The 21,766-nt window shown below is 44.1% G+C and overlaps 1 protein-coding gene across 6 annotated transcripts in view; it reads left to right on the top strand.

The window, feature by feature from the left end:
* The window catches only part of LOC135368971 (uncharacterized), an 89,660-nt gene extending 69,335 nt beyond the window's left edge, over positions 1-20,325 (top strand). Inside the window, exons 1-16 of one of the 6 annotated variants that reach the window (XM_064602550.1) lie at positions 1,985-2,197; positions 12,401-12,492; positions 12,620-12,729; positions 13,398-13,497; positions 13,588-13,658; positions 14,440-14,457; positions 14,549-14,640; positions 15,076-15,129; positions 15,235-15,313; positions 15,979-16,319; positions 17,155-17,325; positions 17,725-17,782; positions 17,923-18,049; positions 18,649-18,793; positions 19,241-19,324; positions 19,899-20,325. In XM_064602550.1, the coding sequence (XP_064458620.1) occupies positions 12,461-12,492; positions 12,620-12,729; positions 13,398-13,497; positions 13,588-13,658; positions 14,440-14,457; positions 14,549-14,640; positions 15,076-15,129; positions 15,235-15,313; positions 15,979-16,319; positions 17,155-17,325; positions 17,725-17,782; positions 17,923-18,049; positions 18,649-18,793; positions 19,241-19,324; positions 19,899-20,048 (1,632 nt within the window). In that variant the 5' untranslated portion in view covers positions 1,985-2,197; positions 12,401-12,460 and the 3' untranslated portion in view covers positions 20,049-20,325. Of the gene's footprint in view, positions 1-1,984; positions 2,198-10,746; positions 10,861-12,005; positions 12,201-12,400; positions 12,493-12,619; positions 12,730-12,782; positions 12,887-13,397; positions 13,498-13,587; positions 13,659-14,439; positions 14,458-14,548; positions 14,641-15,075; positions 15,130-15,234; positions 15,314-15,978; positions 16,320-17,154; positions 17,326-17,724; positions 17,783-17,922; positions 18,050-18,648; positions 18,794-19,240; positions 19,325-19,898 lie in introns of those variants that run through there. The other 5 variants (XM_064602547.1, XM_064602548.1, XM_064602549.1 and 2 more) reach the window with 5 other exon arrangements.
* Positions 20,326-21,766: the final 1,441 nt, after the last annotated feature.

Raw genomic sequence — 21,766 nt, forward strand, 5'->3', positions numbered from 1 at the left:
TTCGGGTACCGTGTAGGAGTACCGTACTTTTCCCGCGTAGGTATAACGCGCGGGTTATATCGTTAAAGTGTCGCGCAGAGGCACTGCGCGTTATCTATCGGTGCAAACAACTGGAACTTGCATGACTGTGGTGCGCGTTATACATCGAATTTGTTTCCAATTTACGCCTATTTTAAAGGGTGCGCGTGCGTTATACACCGGAAAATACGGAATTACTTCGTAATACTTTCGAAATAGATGCAGTCATGAATGCAATTATGCCCGTTAACCGCACATCGGTCTCAGATGAATCGCTCTGCACTAACTTCCTCTTCGTTTTTCCCTCACGGGAAGGGGTTATTACGTTACAAAGATGAGCCAGCACTGACGTTCTAAAGTTGCACGCGAACGTATAAGGTAGAAATAAACGCTTCCAATCGAAGCACTGCTGGCTTGAATGTTTGTCTCGTCCACGTCTCAACGTTTGGCACGACTGACCCGGGGGAAAACGTTGCCCTAAACTGCAGTATAATAAACAAGCTCGCTAACGCCCTGTTAATTTGTTCGCGGTTAAGAGGCTGCTTACTTCGTACTTTCGTTGCGCCTTTCACGAAACACGCGCGATACATTTTAATAGACAGCGCGCTTCTTAGAAAGAGCAAATTGGATATCCCAAAAGGGGGGTCTTTCACGGGAAAACGTCGAGGTTATAATCTTTCGTGGACGACGCGGACGGTGCTAGTGTGTGATTGGCCCTGCCAGCTGAAAATGCGGAGTCACAGTTCTTGTCAGCTACAGCCTCCAGGTGGTGGTGGTGGTGGGGTTGAGACAGCGTCCACACTCTAAAAAAAAAAAGGGGGTTACTATGCGTTCTGGGCCGACTTCACGGGGAACTGTACCGACATGAACATCTGCCGGAAAACCCGCGGGAAACCTCGCGTACCACAGCAGGTGGTGGCTGGCACCGACGAGATGTTGTAACATGCGGTCGGTCACTGCAAGGGCAAAACTGTGCTTCCTGGTTTGCCCACCCTGTGTACCTGCTTGTCATTTTTCTTTCTTTTTCAGTGTAGTGTATGCCATGCTACCACAAAACTGTGATACTTTACTGAAAGGACGCGTATATTTTCCTGAATAGCTTCGGGATATCCGCTGCGATCTCAGTTAAGAAGCAGGTTTTTCTCACAATTCAATTCAATTCACTCTATTTCGTATAATGTAGTAAACCGCAGTCGTTTTCCTTCTTTCCTTCTTTCGCCGTCAGCTACTATACGCATTAAACGTCCATACTTTTTTTTTTTTTCGTGGAAAGGGGAAGATTGACTGTCCCCTTTCTGAAGCATCGACGTCGATAGGAACACGATACTCCTCTTTGTACACCTGGCTTCGTTTAATAGGTCGTCGGGTACAATTGGCACATGGAGGACTAAATTTAAATGTCTACTTAATTTTAAACGGCGACTTACAGATGATTCCACAGGGTTAAACGATTCGAAAGCCCACACTCTAAAAACAGAACTTCACCGCATAGCACACTGCGCGCCAAACATCGCCACGAATGATAGGGTTATCGCCTGTGATTGGAAGACAGAGGGAGGCGTACGCCTTTTTGTGACGATTTTCATATATTCAAATTGTCACAAAAAGGCGTACGCCCCCCTCTCTCTTCGAATGAGAAGCGATAACCGTATCATTCGCGGCAACGGTTGGCGTACATTGTGTTCTTCGGTGAAGTTCCGTTTGTGCAGTTCGAGTGCAGTTCGAGTGCAGTTCGTATCAAGTTCGAAATTGCGCGGAGATATCGCAACAAGAATGCGCGATACGATAACTCTTTTCACTATCACTAACTGTACATATCCACTCGCCTCACGTAGGCACTGCCCGCACAACGTGCAATGCGGTACAACGAAGGGGTGAGAGGGAGTCAGAAAGGAGGAGGGGGAGAGAGAGATACCGGGGGGAGAGGGGGCTCAGGGAGGAGAGCGACAGAAGGCCGCGCCGCACTTTCAAAAAGCCGCGCTGTCCGCTGACTGCCTACGTTGTAAAATCGGGTCTCTCCTTGAAGCCAGTTCGGGGGACTCGACGACTGAGAGTGTGTGTGTGTGTGTATATGTTACGCGCTGGTGTGTGCCTCGTATGGATATAAGGACGCTGTAGAGCAATTTGAAAGACGGATTATACAAGCAAGCTGGGATGCTGGCAGACGTCGACGGCGCCGGTGAGTTCGATCGGGTCTGAGCACACTTCCGAGACGTACGTAGCTGACGGTCGTGGGATTGCGCCAGTATACGGGATTAGTGTATCCTGTTGGGATTCGTTCGTTTATTTATGGCGGTGATAATAATGTAATGATGTATACCGACGGATAAAGTCACCTCTGAGTTGTACTCGCTTACAATTAATGACACGTACGAGTGGCTTTCGGAACTACGATAATGAGCGGCACCACAGGTGACGGGTCTGTGGATTAATTATCTATCTATTAATTATCTCATTATCTATTAATTGTCTATCTGAAAGTTATTTCGTGTGTCCATGCAACTTGTACCCTCCCATCGATTTGCTGGTGTCCTACACTCTTAAAAATGAGTTTCACCACATAGCACACTCCTAGCCAACCATCACTTCGAATGATATCGTTATCTGCCCTGATTTGTTAAAAACGGGAGGCGTACGCCTTTTTTGTGACACTTATGCAGTTCATAATTGTCACAAAAAGGCGTACGCCTCCCGTTTTCAACGAACCAGGGCAGATAACGATATCATTCGAGATTATGGTTGGCTAGGAGCGTGCTATGCGGTGAAGTTCATTTTTAAGAGTGTACATTCTTAAAAATGAGTTTCACCACATAGCACACTCCTAGCCAACCAACATTCCGAATGACAACGTCCTCGTCCCTGATTTGTTGAAAACGTGGGGCGGAGCCTATTTTGTGACACTTATGCTGTTCATAATTGTCACAAAAAAGGCGTATACGCCTCCCGTTTTCAGCAAATCAGGGAAGATAACGATATCATTTGAGATGATGGTTTGCCTATAGGAGCGTGCTATGCAGTGAAGTTCGTTTCTAAGAGTGTAGGCCAGGTTCGAACCAATATAGTTGGACACGCTATACGAACTAATCCATCGATACGGGTACTACAATTTGAATTACAACACTGCGCTATACTGCACAAGGTACTTGTACTGTGTAGTATGTACTTGTACTGTACTATACAATTGTAGTACTGCACCGTCACGTTATAATAAGGAAAGCGGTTAATTGCGTTTATCTTCTTTCACGTTCCAGTGAGGAGAAGTTGAGTGGCCGGCGCTCTTCACAAGCACCACCCTCTCCATTTTACTTATGTTTTACTTCCCATCAAACCAAACAAAGACGTTTATTGATCCGGAGAGGAAAGGGACACTAAGACGGCGGGAAGCAGTGGGCGAAAATGACACGACGTTTCCATTATATATCGTACTTAATGCGATGTAATCCAAAAACTGTAAATATCGCTCTTCTCTAAGCAGTTTTCCTGTTGTCTAGGTGACACTTACTTACTTAGTTACAACTTTCGGCGAAACTTACTGTAAAGTGCAACTACTCGGATAGTGCCATATTTTTGTCGTATATGTTTGTTGCACGCTTTCGAGGGACATTTCTCACTAGCGAATAGCGATCCGCGGTTGCTTCCAAAAAATTAATGGGCTAGATACACAGAGGCCTCGACTTGTGCGTCTTGTTTTTTTTCGTTTTTAAGTTCCTGTCTTTCTTTTAATATTCCGTGGCAAAAAAAAAAGAAAAAAAAAGGAATAACATGCAAACGAACGCGACGTCCTTCTCTACGCAGCTGACCGGTATTATGCGACCGGTACTCGCGACGGACGCACGCTGGCTGTGAACTCACCCGAAACTGGCGCGCACTTTAACGAGACAAACAGAAAGTGTGCGCAGGGCATGCACAGCACCGAAATATCGAAATTGGTATATATACAGTGCGTGAACTCGGTAGCTCGCTCTGTAACGTGTTGGCTCGCTGAGCTCAAGGTCGCGGGTTCGATCCCTACCCAGGACGGTAGCAATATGGTTAGTGGTGAGTCCTATACCCTGCGGCAAGTGCAACATATCGCCACACAAATATGCTGATTTACCTTACGCGTAAATCACTCCCAATTTGATTTCCTTTTCCTTTTCTTTTTTTTTCTCTTTTTTTTTAAAGCCAAACTGTGAGGCCTGCACTCTTAAAAATGAACTTCACCGCATAGCACGTTCCTAGCCAGCCATCGTCTCGAATGATATCGTTGTCTGCCCTGATTTGTTGAAAACGGGGGGCGTACGCCTTTTCTGTGACAATTATGAACAGCATAAGTGTCACAAAAAGGCGTACGCCTCTCGTTTTCAACAAATCAGGGCAGATAACGATATCATTGGAGATGATGGTTGGCTAGGAGCGTGCCATGCGGTGAAGTACATTTTTAAGAGTGTGCGCTTGCGCTATCTCTCGATATGCGTTTATACAATGCGATCTGCAAACCACGCGATCCGCCCCGCTGTTCCATATACGTCCGTTATATCGCTCAGTTGTTACGCGTTGCTAACGTGCAGAAGCATATCTATAATAGAGAGAGACGGAATTGAGAGCTGGCGACCCAAGCGAGCTCGGTGTCGACCTTCCTTTTCCGGTTCACGGGTTTTCTGCATCGCCGAGGCGTCTCAGAAGGTTGCCCTTCCCGTGTATGTATTCGCTACGCACGAAGGATCCGCATTAGCACGAATGCAACGTTGGGCTTTTAAAGGACAGCTGTAAGCCACGAATGGCTGGTTGAGATATCGGTTCGATAGCTGATTTAGCGACTTACTTTGCTCCCTGCTAAATATTGTATTTGAGTGACCGAGGGCTACTGGAAGGGAAAAGATCGCTGTCGATAAAGGGACTCGGTCGGTGGAGGTGCAGTGCAGTCTATGTCGAAACTACAGAAACAGAGGAACTGTGCAGTACAGAACAATGCTGTAAAGGACACCTTATAGTTTAAGGGACGTTTATTAGACATCTTTTAGCGATATGGCGGGGAAAATTACGTGCGCGTGGTCTTTGATGGTTATAACGCAATAGAAGAAGGTGGTGTACATTCGTGTAACATGTATTACTATGGTAACAACTACCGGTGGAAGACCGCCAATGCTATAACACAAAGTCGCAGTTATTTTCATTATGAATGCTCGTTATAGCTCGACTGTCATTAAGCTAAACAATGAATCGCGGTCACAACAAATTAAGCGCAATAAAGCCCAATAATCGAAGCTAACTCCGTATAATATAAGATTTAAATTTAATTCATTTTCCAAACACGCCTTCTCGCTATGAAAGTCGTATCAATCGCATTATTAGTATTTGACAAGATTCCTTCCTGACATCAATTCATCATGGCAACATTTGTGACGGACCCAGCGTCTACTTATAGCGATCTGTCACGGCTTGGTGTTCGTTAGCGAGCACTGTTTTGATTTGCCCTTCGGAAACCCTCGTCAACGAGCGGATTAAAAACCTAGTCACCGTCATGTTCGACTGCCGTCAGCGCAGCTGTTGGTACGGCACAGAGGTGAAGGACATGAGACGAAGCACGCAATGAGAACGGTGACTACATTACACGTAGCTAGTTCCGTACTTGATGACAGTAAACTCTAACATACAATTAACATTGTTAATTAACATTAACTCTAACATTAACAAAATAAATAAACATGGTACCGAAGAGGGTCCAAAAGGGCCGAGACAGCTGTTGCTCTCTCCCTTCATATATCCGGGTTCTTTTTAATATCCGTCGGGGAGACAGACTAAGCAATGAGTGCCTGCTCTTCGTTTGTAGGGCGAGGACAGTACTATTTTTGAAGCGTGATGTGTGCAAGTCTTGAGCATGTCCCATATCCTACAGATAGCAATACGTTTACATGCCATATAGTTAGGGTACCGCGCTTTCGGTTTTTATTTTTGGGCGGATTCGGCGTATGTTTTTCGGTGTTTTCCGGTATTTTTCACGAAATCGGCGTTTTTCGGTGTTTTTCCTAAGGTGTACATGGCTTACCCGACAGCTATGGGTAGTTATCTATAGAAATCACAATGTAAGTACTGTGCGTATAACGCAACCTTACCAACAACAACCAATGCGAATTACCAGTTTTGTGACATCGAGTAAAAGTAGAAAAATAAAAGTAAGTAGAAAAAGTAAACAGACTTTCACAACCATCGTATTTCTGAATGGTTTTCTGATCTGCATCAACAACTAATTGCTGGGCATGTGCAGCAATTTATCTCTGTCACCGTTCCTGGAATGTCCCTCTGTATTCGGTGTTTTCCGATTAAAACCGGCGGGTGAGAGAAAATTTACCCGGCATATGTTTTTCGGTGTTTTCCGATTAATACCGCAGTCGCTGAACCCTACGTATAGTTCAGCCTGCCTCTCACGAGAATCAAACAGGTTCGCTCCCCGGTGCTGACACATCGCAAGTGTTTTGCGCATCACGCGGTTTTCTCTTACTTAAAAAACAAACGCACACACAAAGAAAGAGCAACAACAAATCATCAACAACATCCCCTGAGGCTCTATATCTTTCCTGATGTCGCAGTGCCGTGCGTCCTGAACACAGGTAAACATTACGCAGTATCGTCCATATTGTCACAGTATTGTCTATACCGCAATATTGCCGGAAAACAGATATGTCATCGCCGAGCATCTATCCCCTCTTAGCCATTGTCCCCTGTATAGTGGTTGAGAATGTACTATAGGATCTGTTTTAGCGCATGACGAGGGGAACAACAACAGTTCCTTATCTTTCTTTTTTTTTTCCTACCTCAAATACAACGAGTTCTAGTGCGTCGTATACTCAATCGCCTTTGCGCACGTATAAGGGATAGCGCACGATTCACTAAAGCTCACTATTCCTATTCACTATACACTGTAAACTTTTTCACACCTTTAAAGGTGTGCGCTATGAACATTCAACCTGGTTGCGTAACATTGCATCTCCAGGATGATATTTTACAAAATTTGGAAAGCATTACTAAAGATCAAGTGTCAGTGCAAATCTTGCTTTCATTATGTCTTGGATATCGTATAGGTACGAGCTAATGCATATATGCATCGCTATCGATAATCGAGCACGCGCAAGTGTCTACAATACTGTTGAACAATGTTGAGATGTTGCAAGACTGAATTTTTGGAGGACAGGCAACACTCGAGTAAAGAAAATTTGTGCGAAACCGTGCTCCATTATGATGTTACCAAAATTACACGTAAAAAGGCGTGCGCCATGCACGTTGTTACACCCTTAAAGGTGTGAAAAGATTTAGAGTGTATTAAAGATGGAGAAAATATATTGAGTTTGAGGAGTAAGCACACAGGGACACGAACATACTTCTCCCTGTTCACTATCTGTCTGCACAGCAAAGTTATCGCCAGTTGATGATTCTTTATTTGGTTTGGAGTCCAAAGCGCTCGCGTATACCCTGTATTCTTACTAAAAGTGCCTAATATCCTGCGATACTTACCCTAAGGCGAAACAAGTCAATATAGGCTTTCGGTATGTACAGCTTGGGACAAAAGTTTACGGAACACGGGGTTGTCACATTTCTCCATTTGAGCGACACTCTAGCAGCAAACAGAGGTGGACGCACACATTGAGAGATGGACAGAATAGCCGAACACCCGTTTCTTATTCAATATCTTCTTGATATGTAGCAGGGGGCCGCTCACATGAAGAAATACGCCAGTGCCGTGTTCCGTAAACTTTTGTCCCAAGCTGTACTTGTGGGAATTCGATACACCCGCGAGACGTACACTCTAAGAAAAAAAGGAGTACTTTTACTCCTTTTGGGGAGTAATTGCATTGCCACAAAAAATAGTCCCTTTCGGGAGTAAATGCGCGGGAATAAATGAATGTGACAGAGTGAAGACCGCATTTCACGCGCTGTTGTAAGAGTCCCAGGTACATAATTGGTGCGCATGCATGAAGATACTTTGAAGCAAACCGTCAAACGTGATATATCGAGTGATATAAAATCTTGCGCCATACATATAGGGCACAATTTGCGAAGAAAGATGCGCTAACTGTTTCTTACTCTGTGTGGCTGGAAAATTGCTACGTTGTGTGAGTTATACAGCCGTATGTCGTTCAAATTGACCGAGGGCACATATTTACGTAGACTTTTGCATTCAGGAGACCATTCGCGAAGTTTAGTGACAATTTGCAGTCCTGGGGAGTAAACGTCGGGACTAAATGTTGGGTTAGGGGAATAAAATGGGGAGTAATTGCAGACTAGGGGAGTAGAAGCTGCAATTACTCCCCGTTTTACTCCTTTTTTTCTTAGAGTGTATAAGAAAATAGACCCATAGTGAAAGTCACTCATGATAAAAGCGCCAAAATTAACGAGCCACTGAAGCTCCACAAGTTACCGAAAGTGCGTGTGCATTATAGGCGTGGGGGCCACTAGTAACTTTACATGAGGTGGACAGGTATAGATCAAATATGTGTTTGTTTGTTCTTTTCGTACGCATATCTGTGAAATGAAGCGCCGCAGTGATAATCCAGCCACCCCTATGGACTTTCATAATATTGTGGTGCTTAAGAGACGATGAAGCAAAAAGAAAAGAAAAAGCAAAAACGATGCATCAACGACTTTCCTGAAAGAATCACGTTCGGTAGATGTTTTCCCGCAAAAAAACACAAAATCAAGCCGACCATACAGAGCATACAGAGTGACGATGACTCACTCTTTCCCTCTTTCTTTATTTATTCCGTGTCAACACCGCGAAAGTACATGTAGCTATGAGCGGTAGACAGAAGGAGCGGAAGGCAGGGGGGACTATACCGCGCGCGCCCTGGGCCGACTTCACTAAAAAGCCACCCGGAAGTCCCAGGAAAACACCTCAGACTGGCGCACAGCTTGCTCGAAGATTCGAACATGAGCACGTCCCAGCAAACTCTACCACACTCGCTTGTATCTCGACTTCGCTCCGTATATTTTTTAACTCAGTTTTATGTACTCACCAGCATTTGGCGCATTATGGCCATAGTTGTCGATGCGCCATAAAAATCCTAATCATCATCATCATCGCCTTCGTTCCGTCGGCCTTTTGCTCTCCGCAGGCCGAAGCGGATGCATCTTTTCGACTCCCTCGGTTCTCTGCTGAGCAGTCGTAAAGCAACAGGCGCTTTGAAATACCTTCACGTCCTCAGTGTAACACGACAAGGAGCTGAAGCATGGGCTGTCGGTCGGTCAGAAGGTCGCATTACGCCAAGACGTGCAATGCGGGCCGTGTTTACAAATACCGGCGATTCTCTTTAAAATGCGGCATTACTTGAACGCGCTTCGTTATCATCAACGATAGCACTCTGCACTATGTGTGTGTGTGTGTGTGTGTGTGTGTGTGCGCGCTCTTGGGGGGGTCGTTGGCACGACAACGGTCGCTTTTTGGGGAGGGAAAGAAACTGATGAGAGTAATGCTGGAATATGCGAAGGAGAAATTGTGATGTTCTTTTTTCTTCTTTTTTGTTGTTGTTTTTTCGTATGATTCTTGCCGGTGACCAATCTTCATGTAACAACGGTAGAATGCATTGTGCGTATTTCCTTTTAGTTCTTTTAGGGCTTGTCTTTAGGGCCTGGTTAACCCCGATTCCGCAGGATTGTTCCCTCGCAGGTTAAACCCGATCTATCCTCGAATTCTAATTACGTATTACGTTTATATCAAGTATTACGTACACAATTTAGTACTAATCTGTACGCGCGTCTGATGGAAATATTATCTCGGTACAACAATAAAACTATGCGAAGCCCATTTAAAGTTACACCAAGTGGTGTTTGTGACTATATTATCACGGGGAATGCATGTGTCTGTCATTAGTACGTGCACCTCAAACTACGGGTCACTTGCTGGACAGAAAAACAAAAGTAACCTGATCAAACCCGATTTTATCAACAGCACCCGATTTCACAATAGAAGACATGCGGTACTAGTATATCAATATTTTCTCTAATTTCTTATTATCGTCAAAGAAGAATATGAAGAGCCACGCGGTGCTGTACTTTTTTTTTTTTTTTTTTTTGTCAAGCTACAGCGCAGATATTGATCGAAAAATCAGTAATACAAGCGTGTCCCACACGAATGTTGGTCATATAGGAAATTATAAGACACCCGTAAAGAATGTGTTGCCTCACAACGAGTAAACAACAACCACGTCCTCCTTCACATCAGGATACGTAGACGACAGAGAACACATCCCGTAAGATAAGCCAAACGTTCATTCGAGCTTGCACATACTGGCGAGCCGTGCACATTGGCTGTTGAGCTGAAATTTCAACCTCCTACTACAACAGGGTGCCACACTTAACTGTTGTCGCGCTTTTATCGTCCGAAACGCTTTCGTAATCCACCCGGTCCGTCAACACTTGCATCAATGATTCGTCACACATTCGCTTTATCTGTCACGCAAATTTCGTCATTCACTTCGTAAAAAAAAAAACAAAAAAACAATATTGTTGTCGTCCTCAAGCACAGTCCCTGAGGCTGCGGCACCTTTCAATCCAAACCCACTCAATACAAGTGGAAGCTGCCATGGAGGAAGCAGCGACACTTCCCTTCCTTTCCATCGAACTCCTCTCGTGATGACCTTCGTTGTGATGTCACTTTGACGTCACACGTAAGTGATGTCACTGAATACACTGAGCCCCGACGGCAGATATTAGATGGGGCGATGCGCGGCTGGCGCGGCATCCCTGCACATATGCTTCCGTTAGCGGGCGCGACCATAGCACGCACAGACTGCACGTCGCCGCTGCTCGGAGTAGACGCACATGTTCCTGTTTTTCAACATTCAATGCAGGGGAGTCACAGTTGACGAGGTATGTGACATATTTCCTGCAGACGAAGTTTACTCCGTCACAGATATGTTCCCTCGTCCTAGAGTCATTGAATTCCTTTACGTCCGAAATCTGCGCTACGGTTCTTAGTATGCGTCGGTATGATGTGCAACCAACTCTCCGCTACCAGTGTCTGAATTTTTCGAAGCAGAAGACAGAGGTTCCCGAAAATGGTTTCTGATGAGAACATCGGATCGTATAAGTTGTAGTATAGGTTGTGTACAGTAGCGTTGGTAACGTGGTCAGAAAAAAATATTTCTGGAGGGCTTAACGTAGAGTTGTGGACTGCCCTCGTCATGGATGCGAGATTGGCGAGGGGACAGGCATGTTAGTTGTTGATTTCCCCTTGACCATCAGAAACCAGCGTCTGCAGCGTAGACAGCGTCTGCCTGCTGTTGATTTCTGGTTGTCAATGGGGGATTAACAAATTAACAGCTCACACGTCAGTGTGTGACAAATACTGGAAAGTGTGTTGCACGCCCCATTGATTTGCACTGAATGCATCACTGCACAATGCAGCACTCGCTGCAACATCACACATGGCGTCCTTCCAAATATCACACGTTTTGCCGCGAACCATCGCAGATGCAAAGCACACGCGCGCCGCGCTATAAGCTTTACAGACTTCCCGTCATAGTTTAACGGCGAAGTTACACACATACACTTGAAAAATACAATTCCCTGAATAAAAGCTAATAGAGAACGCGTTGAGGTGGTGCATACCTTGCGTTCCGTGCATGCGATGCGTCCAATTGCAGACATCTCGTTCTGCCCCATCTGCTGCACACTGAATTCCTGTAGGAGCTGAACATAAATGCACAGGTTCACATTGCTGGTAGATAGGACTGCAAAAGATATTAACTCCTACTCACCTTCGCACCTAATGCGCGAAGCGCAAAATGGCGGGCTTCTTTCATTCAAATTCTGAGCAGACGATCGTCTGATAAGACGTAAGAAATTAGAGGCAAAACAGCGTTTTGGTAGGACATTCAAAATAAATCGGCAAATTAACGACAAATGATTTTAAAATGTGTTCTACGTTGATGTAATTTTAATTTAGGGCAATGACCCCACCCCGTAAACGACATTTCGCTAGGGGGCGGCAAAAACGACGCTGGGTTCGCGGTCACGTTATGCGTGACGTAAATACGTAAACAAAACAAAATTTAGTATGCCTTGCTTTCTGCGACATATCCTCTCCGTTGTGATTCCGTCTCTGTGTGATCTGCATTGTAAAATGTCAAGTACACGCTGGTAGTAAGGATCCCACATTTAGTGGTGTCAGCGTCCACCGAGAGCAGTCATGATCCAGTTAAAGAGAAGTAAGGCGCCCATTGCTCAGCGTGTCTCATTTTTCACAAGTAACACATCTTCCACGTGTGTTGCATATCTGCGGCGATCACCGCAGCCTGTCAACAGACAACATTGACATGCATAACTGACAGCATAAACTGGGACCATGTGCTCCCTAGCCTGTACTGACGGGTGGACCAACCGTGACAATTCCACTGTCTCCTTGCAGAGTTGGCGCCTGTTCCTTGCACATGCTGTGAAAACATCTGCAGACATCATCTTCCAAGCCATGGAAATCTTCGCACTCAGTGCCCTTTCCTGGTACGAATTGCTTTCTACGTTATATTCATGCATGAGGTCTGAAGCCTGTAGTAAAATAGCGGTCGTAGAATGTCCCCCCCCCTTAGTGTAAGCTTCAGAGTCAGTATAGCTGTCTGATAATTTTCAGCAGAGCAATTGAAACATGGAACAAGTTTAATGGAAACGCTGGGAATCTAAGTCGACAGGATATCAGCCATTTGTTTCGATCAATGGGGTTCTCTCCGTCTGAATCTCAAGGTAAATGTTTCCAGATGTCTGATGTTGCTTTTTTGCTTTTCTTTTGTTTGCAGTGCTGTCTTTAATGCCAGTGCAGCATCTCCTTTGACTTTGTTCACGCTCGTTCATTTATTTAATCATGGATCTGGATGGCAGTTGTGTGTTTGCTTTTGTTATGGTAAGTTAATACAACTTTTTGCGAGGGACTTTATCATGCAGATTGGCTTAAATAATTTTCCGCAGACAATATTTCAGCTCTCCGATTAATTGTAGCGCGGATTGGATTCACTGTAAATTTAAATGCTGTAATATATGGATTTCCTGGAAACAAAATGCATTAATATTGCAATTTTATTGCAATTCTATGATGTCCTACACCTCTCCATTAAGTAACAACTTTAACAAAAACCTATGAAAGCAGTATGTTAGTAGAGGGCTAAACGTAATCATTCTATGTTTTCTAATTTTGATGGACACACATTAGCGGGCTACATCCAATTCTTTGTTGTGCCTAATTTATTTTATTTGAAACCCGTTGATTTTAATTCAAACCCAATGCTGTACTCCTATTGTAGTCACTTTTACGAGTGAAAACAAATTTTTTTCATTACGACTTTCATTGTTTATTAAACTGCCATGCCAGGGCAAATTGTGACGAATTATGAAACCACTGTGTCTTTTCTTTGCAGTTCACGAGATATGGCAGTTGACACGCACGAACCACGGCCCATTTAACTTCGGCATCTTTTATATTTGTTTGTCCGAAATGAAGTACTCCAATGACAAGCCGTAAGTGTGGCTATTTTGTTACTTGTTATCACTGACTGATCTTGAAAAGTATCGTTTAAGGATACATTTAACTATTATTTTGTAACCCAGGGTACCAAGAATCGAGCCGCTGTCAAAGCTCGACAGTCGAAAGCAGCTCATGAAACGGAGGTCGGAATCTGGTGAGTTCACGATATAGCCGGTACTTCACATCCTAATAATACTTCCTCACTATTTCTTTTTTTTTTTTTTCTGACTGTATTTGTTGTTATCTGATATTAAACTAAGACCTTTTTTTGAGAGTGCATTTTGTTGAAGAAATCGCATCCCAGCTCACTGATACCACTTGCCCTGTTGCATGCCTGAAATTGCGAATCCGTCATTTTAGCGCAAGATATTTGGATTAGATAATGCTGCTGTTCATCAGTTGATCCCTGCCAAGCATATTGTTTTAGTCATGTTAATACCAAGAATATGGGATACAGTGTGTGGATTGTATGTAAGGGAAAGCTTGAAGGCATGGCATATGTTGCACATGCATTCTTTCGCTATGCTGCAACCTGTGTGACAGTGACAGTAATAACTGCTTTCAGGAATTCAAGCAGTTTTCTGCAAAAAATTCACGATAGTTGAAAGTTAAATGTCGTCCTGTCTCTGTCTCAGTCCATCTTGTATAAGCGTGTTGTTACCATGTCACATGAATACATTTTGGTTCATAAAAATTGTGAATGTTTCAACAAATTGATAAATATTGACCACTAGTTATAGCATTTTTAATATTAGAGCACTCTATTATGAAGGAAGTGCTGTTTGTTTTTCACCATCGTACTTTACCATCATCAAGTTGACACACTGATTTGTTGACATTTACCTTGTTTACTCCTAATATTACCATGTACTGCTTGTGATTGTTTTATCTGAATCCCTACTTACTTTTTCTCTCTTTTTCTTTCTTTTTTACAGTCGAAAGTTCTTATGATGGTGAGTTCTCATTTTTCTACTGGGCTTTTTATTATTATTATTATTATTATTATTATTATGTTTTCTTACTTGTTACATTTCACCACCACAGTTTTCCTTGGTGGGTCCTGCAATCCCACGACTTGGCGCACGGACACTGCCATTCCAAAACTGAAGGAATTTGGGATCTCATACTATAACCCTGTAAGTAGAAAAGTATTTCTCTTTACAAATTTTACAAGTAAGCGTGGGCTAGTGAGAAATTTCCAAAATATTGACATTAAATTCAGCAAGAAATGAAAGTACTTATGCTTTCAGAACACTGTTTCATAATCTGTCAAGCTTCTTTGATGTGAAGCCAGGATTTGACCTTTCAGTCCCGTTTCTTTTTACGAATTTTGTATCATATTGCAATAAAAAGAAAGAAGCTAAGTTTGAAGTAAAATAATTTTGACGCCATTTCAGCTACTGCGTTAATGTCCTTTCGTTGTATTGCACCAAAAACAACATTCACAACGTTTTGTTGGGAAAAAACGAGTCTAGCCGAAACTGTTGCACACGGCCGATGATTGTAATATGCTTCACACGTTTATGAAAGGTCTGTTGCATTCACACTGTTTCTTGTTTTATTACCATTAGCAGGTAGCACAATGGGTTCCTGAACTCATAGAGCGGGAAAACCAAGCAAAAGAGGTAAGTCGATAATAATTTTTAAAAAATAAAAAATACTGAGACGGCATCGAAGCTCCTTCTCCCCATCATGTATTCATGCACATGTCCAACATGTTGTCTTTTCAGAGTGCGAAAGTCATGTTTTTCGTCATTGACAACCAGACCAGGTCTGTGGCTTGCATGATTGAGGCTGCACATGTGGCAGGTGAGGCTTTCTTCTGAATCGCATAGACAGAATACCGGATATACAAGGATGTCTCTAGGATCTGACTTTTTTGGGTTAAACTCGACCCCCCCTTATTATCCCTAGAGCCTGAAGTTTTCAGGAACTATTTCTTTCTAAATTCGGGAGATAAAAATCGGGTAAGTAAACGTGTGCACCAAATTTGTGCGAATTCGGGGGAAAAGACTTCCAGTATCCTAAATTCGGGGTGAAATCGGGCTCAGTTACTCAAACTAACTGTAGTGGTTTGGTGCAAGCGGTGATTTCACTGCATTTGCTGCCAAACAAGCAAGTTAGTGCATTCCTGCAGACATCCCAGTGAGGGCAATTTGCCGGGTAAAAATCGTGTAGCATCCTAAAGAGGCAGCCTTCAATTCGGGGTGCAAATTTGGGGAAGAATCTGGTAAAACATTGTGCCAAAGGACCCCCAAGCAGCACAACATTTTGGCCCAATATTGGCAAGAGATGGTCAAGATGTTGTGCTGCTTGGGCTTGCACAATTTTACAAAGGACAATAAATTGATTAGATCACAAGCAGGGTTCAACTTTAGGCTATTAGTAACCGCCTTTGCCTGCTTTTCCTCTGCACGTGTCCTAACAGTGTGTGGGTTTCATGTTCCCTTTCTCTTTCTCTGCACACGCTTTAGGCACTGAAAGGAAGCTGATGCTCATCCTCAATGATCCAGCCGAGCCTGGAAGCCTCGTTCTGGGGGAGCCCATCTCGGAAAAGGAGCACAAGGATCTGAAACAAGGAAGGGAATATCTCAAGGACATTGTCGAGATGAGGGAGATACCCGTTTTTCAAGACATCCACAAAGCTCTGGTCGAGACCAAGCGAGTGGTCAAAGAGAACATTCCACCGCAAAGGCTAGAAACCAGGAAAACGGGCATCTCGGTGCCTCAGCGGCCCCTGGCGGGCAAGTGCCTCAAATATAAGGGGGCCTTCGACAACAACTCCTCAAGGAATGGAGAAATACAGATCACAGATGTGAGTTACATGTCCTCGTGTCCTTGTGCGCTTGGTACGTTGACGTCTTACGGTTAACTGTGAACTTTTACCGTTACTTTACTGCTTAGCTTACCTACTGTTACTTTAACTGTAACTTATTACTACCTTAACTGTTTAGCTAACTGAATGTTGCTTTCACAGTTTAACTAACTTACTGTTACTTTACCTGTTACAGTTAACGGTTAATCTCCCCTACCCATATAAACATCTTGCACAAATCTCTGGTTTACTTACGCTGGTTAACTGTTTACGTCTACAATTATTGTTGTTGTAAAGGTAGCAACTTTTGTGATCACTTCATTGTTTTCATAGCATCTTTATTTTATTTTTTTCAAAATTAATATTTGGCTGGAGTGATTCATGGTGTGTTACTTGTTGTGACACTATCACTATGTTTAGTGCACATTAGCAGCATTGATCATCACCATAGTTGTCTCGTAACATAAAATATTGAATTATTATTATTTTCTGTTACATTTGTCTGTTACGTCTGTTACATTCTGTTATTTTTGTTACTCTGTTACATTTTCTGTTTTGAACAAGCTCTTTTATTTTAATCTGCACTCAGATCTCCGTGTAAATTGCCGTTCCGTTAACTCATAGGGCCGTACTACGACATTGATCATGGAGCATGCTCACGAGCATGTGAAGATCTTTTCGTTTTTTTCGAAATACAATACAAATGTACTGTGAATATTTTATATTTCCCGAAAACATGGCTTATTTGCTAATCGAAACCCATTTGACTGTAAAAAGTGCAAAACACGACGATTTTACAGCTGCCAAATTTTTGCGTGTGTTCTCTGTGTTGCAGCTTAAGCTGGAATTCAAAGCACTCACAGGGAGGGAGCTGCCCCAAGAATGCTTGGAGGCCATCGCAAGCAGGGCTCAAGGCGCAGTGACAAACGGCAGCAAGGTAGACATCGACAACCTGCGAATAAGTTTTGACCAGTTCTGCGTCATTCTCTGCGATTTGAAGCATCAGGTAGGGTCCCTTTGTTCTGATCATAAATAAAGCCTTATGTCTTAGAGTAAAGACCCGTTTTTACCACCTCATCTGCTCAAAATCCAAGGTAAATACACAAAATCCTGGACGTGCCTGAAACTTAGGAAGCTTGCAAACTTAGCTATACGCACAGGCATGGGTGAACGCTAAATAGCCTGTGCGTGGCTCTGCCTCTTCCTGTCTTACGTTCATCTAAAATCTAGGAAGCTTTTTTTTTTTAATGCATGCTATGCTATAACCAGATTTTACCCAGCTCCTGAATTAAAACTCGACTTTTACCCCAGATTATGAAAAAGAAAAAAAAACGAAACAATATAAGAGTGTCTATTCACACACTATGTTGCTGTATCATGTTATATTCCTCCTCTTCTTTTGCAGAACAAGAACGGCAGTGTGCTCAACAACTTCTTGCAGAGCGTGGCATCCTCTTTACGTGGTAAGTAGCTGTCCTCATTCTTCAGTTACAGGTTAAACACATAGTTCGTTGCCAAATTAGTACTGGCGAATTTTTGAGGCCCCGTGTCCATGACAGTACACGGTGCAGCGTAATCAACGTGCAGTGCCTTTCCCGCGCAGGTTTGTTCTTCCCAGAACGTCCAGGTGTCCTCAACGGAGTGCTGCCCTTGGACTGCGCTCACATCTACCTGGGTGGAGCATTAAAGAGCAGCACCTGGAGAGAGGAAATTGCCATTCCAGCACTAAAGTAAGTACAGTTTCAGTAGGTCTCTAAGTAGGGCTTGACTTTTTAGGGTTATACCTAGGGCCTGACTTTTTCGGGTTTTATTTTTGGCCAAATTCGGGGGGTAAATATCGGGCGATATTTTTCATTGGAAAATTCGGGTGTATTCGGGTTAAATCCCGTTACGGCATATTCTGTCGTCAGGAATTCGGGTGTATTCGGGTGATTTTTTATTGTTTAATAAAAATTTGTCTTAACGTGGAACTAATGTTTAGCAATGTTATCAAACGTTATTTTAATGCACGCTTATGAGCGTGCCACGCGACCCGGATGTTTTCGGGTAGATTCGGGTTAAACCCGAATTTTACAGATTTCGTTCGGGGGGTAAATATCGGGCAGATACGGGTTTAACCCTAAAAAGTCAGGCCCTAGTTATACCCGATTACGCCCTATATTTATCTGACGATCACTAATTAAACTTTATTTCCCCTCAACTGCGCTAAAGAAGTCAAATTGTAGTCAAATTGGGGAAGTATCGAACAATTCCGAATAATCGGAGTCTGAAAAGTCAATTGGCCGCTCTGTATGCCAAACGTCGGTTTAATTTATCGTTGTTATTACAGGAAACAGGGACTCACACATTTCTACCCCCTCCCATCACCATGGAACGAGCGCTTCACCCCCTTGGAAATGCACCGCATAGAGAACAGCAAGGTCTTACTGTTTGTCATCACAAAGACGGAAAGGTGCCTCTCCGAGATGCTGGTGGTACGTACAACATCTGGCCGTACGCTCGTTATGTAGGGTATTCGCTCCGAGATCGAACGGTGTCGGCGCGCTGCGGAGAACGGAGAACTACCGCAGTGTGGATAGCTTCCTCGCGTCGTCTGCTTCTACACGTTTATTCCCCGTTCAGTGCAGCAGGTGGAGCATTGGGGAACCGAACAGTATCGTACCATCGCGGCACAAGTGATCTTCCGGTGACTATACGCAAGAGTTATGGAAAAGAAACTCCGAACATCGGCCCACGTGTTATCCACACTAGAATGGTGACGGTGTCTCCCCCTATAGGTGGATCTCACAGCGAATTGGTTGGGGGGGGGGGGGGGGGATTCCAACTCCTCACAATACAGGATCTTGCCATATAGCGCCTTCTTATCTGCGACTTATCTTCGTGCTGTGTCTTCCGTGTCCTAAGCCTTTCTCCATCTTCAGGCTGCGCACTACGTTGGCCGTGGTTGCAACGTCGTCCTCTGCATACAAAACTTGGAAGACGGAATCGTCATCGACGGCGAGCAGGTAATGACACCTCCGTTGTCTAATACCCTCGGGCAGGGTGTTGCCTCTGGTGATTTGGGAAACTCCCCAATCATTATTAAAATAAAGTTGTTGTTGTTGATTACTAGAGCCTGAAGTTTTAGGGTTTTACCCGATTCTTCCCCAAATTTGCACCCCGAATTGAAGATTCACCCTTTAGGGTGAAACCCGATTTTTACCCGGCTAGTTCCCCTCACTGGGATGTCTGTAGGAATGCATTAACTTACTTGTTTCGCAGCAAATGCAGTTATATCACCGTTTGTGCAGAACCATTACAGTTAGTTTGAACAACTGAGCCAGATTTCTCCCCGAATTTAGCGTACCGGGAGTGTTTTCACCCGAATTCGCATGAATTTTTACCCGATTTTTACCCCCCCAATTTAGAAAAAATATTTCCCGAAAACTTCAGGCTCTATAATGATTACTAACGTTTCTTGTCATCATCGCGATCTTTGTCCCTGTGCGACGGTCCGAACTTTCAGTCTTCGGAGATTGACAGTCGCTTACTCCTATTCAGCATAATTACAATGTTTCTCTCTCTCTCTCTTTCCTTCAGTTAACGGAGCTTGCCATCAAGGACTACAACAGGGGCAGAATGTACCTGTCGGACCTCGCCACAAGGTCTGGAGTGCCCGTGTACGACGACATTTCAGAAGCAGTCGCCGCCGCAGCCGAGAAGTGCAAAAAGTGTCACACGTGTACATAAGACTAATGGACTACAGAACAGTGCGAAAACTCTCACGCCAAGACGGGTGCTTCACATCATCCATTGCTCATTCCACAGTGTACATACCTAGCATACCATCTCTGTGCTCGACAAGAAGGGGGCGTCGTGAATGTAGGGGGTTTCACTTCGAAGCGTGTAAATAGCAGCCCACACAATTGTCCTCATCCATCTGCAAATACAGGAGCATCTCATAACATTGCATTTAATGCTATTCCAAGGCTATTTAGTCGACTGTATTAAATCTCATGTTCTGTCAGTGAAGTCGTCTTTAATGGAACGTGACGCGCCACTGCATGTTCTTTTTTGGCCTGCGAAATGGGAGGGGGCTGGCTCGTGGCTGAAGCCATTCTGCGGCAGAAAATTTACTCCTCCGCGAAGCGGGATTTACAAATCCGCGGGATTCCACCGTATCGGAGCGAAAGAGGACGTGCAGCATTATTCCGATCTCACACACAGACTCATCCCTTACACCCTTTTTCCAGCCTTTCGTAACTTTTCGGTGCGCAAAGAAAACTAGACTCAACCCTGTCAATCAGTTGTTACATTTCGTTTTGTCTCGGCAAATTCAGCCGCGTGGGTGGCGGCATTATCAGCAGTATCGGGCATTGCAATCGTGACTCGCGAAAATGTCACAGAAGCATTGAAACCCTTACACGATTTTATAATATATTGAATATTTTGTGATTCTGAGGGAAACAGACGTTTGTGCTTTTAGCCTCTGTTCCCATCCACCCGACGGAAAATAAATAAATAAATAAATAAAAAAACAGCAGGTTCCGCGAGACATGGGCAATGCTGCGATATTTCGCGGAAAGCTGGGGGGCCCCACCTACGGCAAGTTACGGGCACCCACCTGGTATTGCCTGCAATGTAATTCGCAACGTTGAACATGATGCAAAGTAACTGTTCTGAGGCAGAATGAAACAACAGACAAACACAATACAAGCCTCAAGGTGGCCAAGAACATGAACAATCGTGCCATGCACCTCTCGATTGTCCATGCAATGTGCACAAGAGGGTTTAAAGTATTTCCCAGCCCCACATACATTTTGGCTGTAGACCAAAGGTTTGCTCATTGCTGCTGCTTCATCCTTTGCTACATGGACAGAATCTCGTGGTTTAGCCAACTGTTGGAGACAGTAATCAGCACGAAGGCTGTGGCTGCTCTTACAACTCCGGGCAGCTGGTTTCCACAGCAACAGCCACGACAAGAGTGCTTGGTATTGGAAGAACAAAAACAACTTTATTTAAATGATGATGAGTGGGTGGAATAAACCTCTACCCAAGAAACGTCGTCATGACGTTGGTAGACAGACCGAAACCGAAACAAATCGGAAGGGGAGGGCCGGGTTCCACGAATGGGCACTTGTTCGCTGCCTCCTATTGAAAGAAAAGTAGGACCGAAGGTCACGTCCCTTTGGGGGACCATATCGTAATCCCCTCAAGAGCGTGGCTTTCAGGCGCGACCTTGTTCGCCTCTAGCTTCAAGCGTAGTTCAACTCTACCAAATTGGTGGCGCTGTCGAACACTATGATGTCATTTGTTTACAAACAGGGAGAGGTCTATTGGAAGGATTCCCATGGAGTCATCACCTTTGCCAAGCAATCAGGTACCAATATAGGTATAGACCAAGAGACTAGTGAAGTATTTTTCTCACGCCTGAGCTTTTGGTACTCATTGTTTTGCATTTAAGGTGA

The sequence above is a fragment of the Ornithodoros turicata genome, chromosome 9 (genome assembly GCF_037126465.1).
Source record: "Ornithodoros turicata isolate Travis chromosome 9, ASM3712646v1, whole genome shotgun sequence".
NCBI lineage: Eukaryota > Metazoa > Arthropoda > Arachnida > Ixodida > Argasidae > Ornithodoros > Ornithodoros turicata.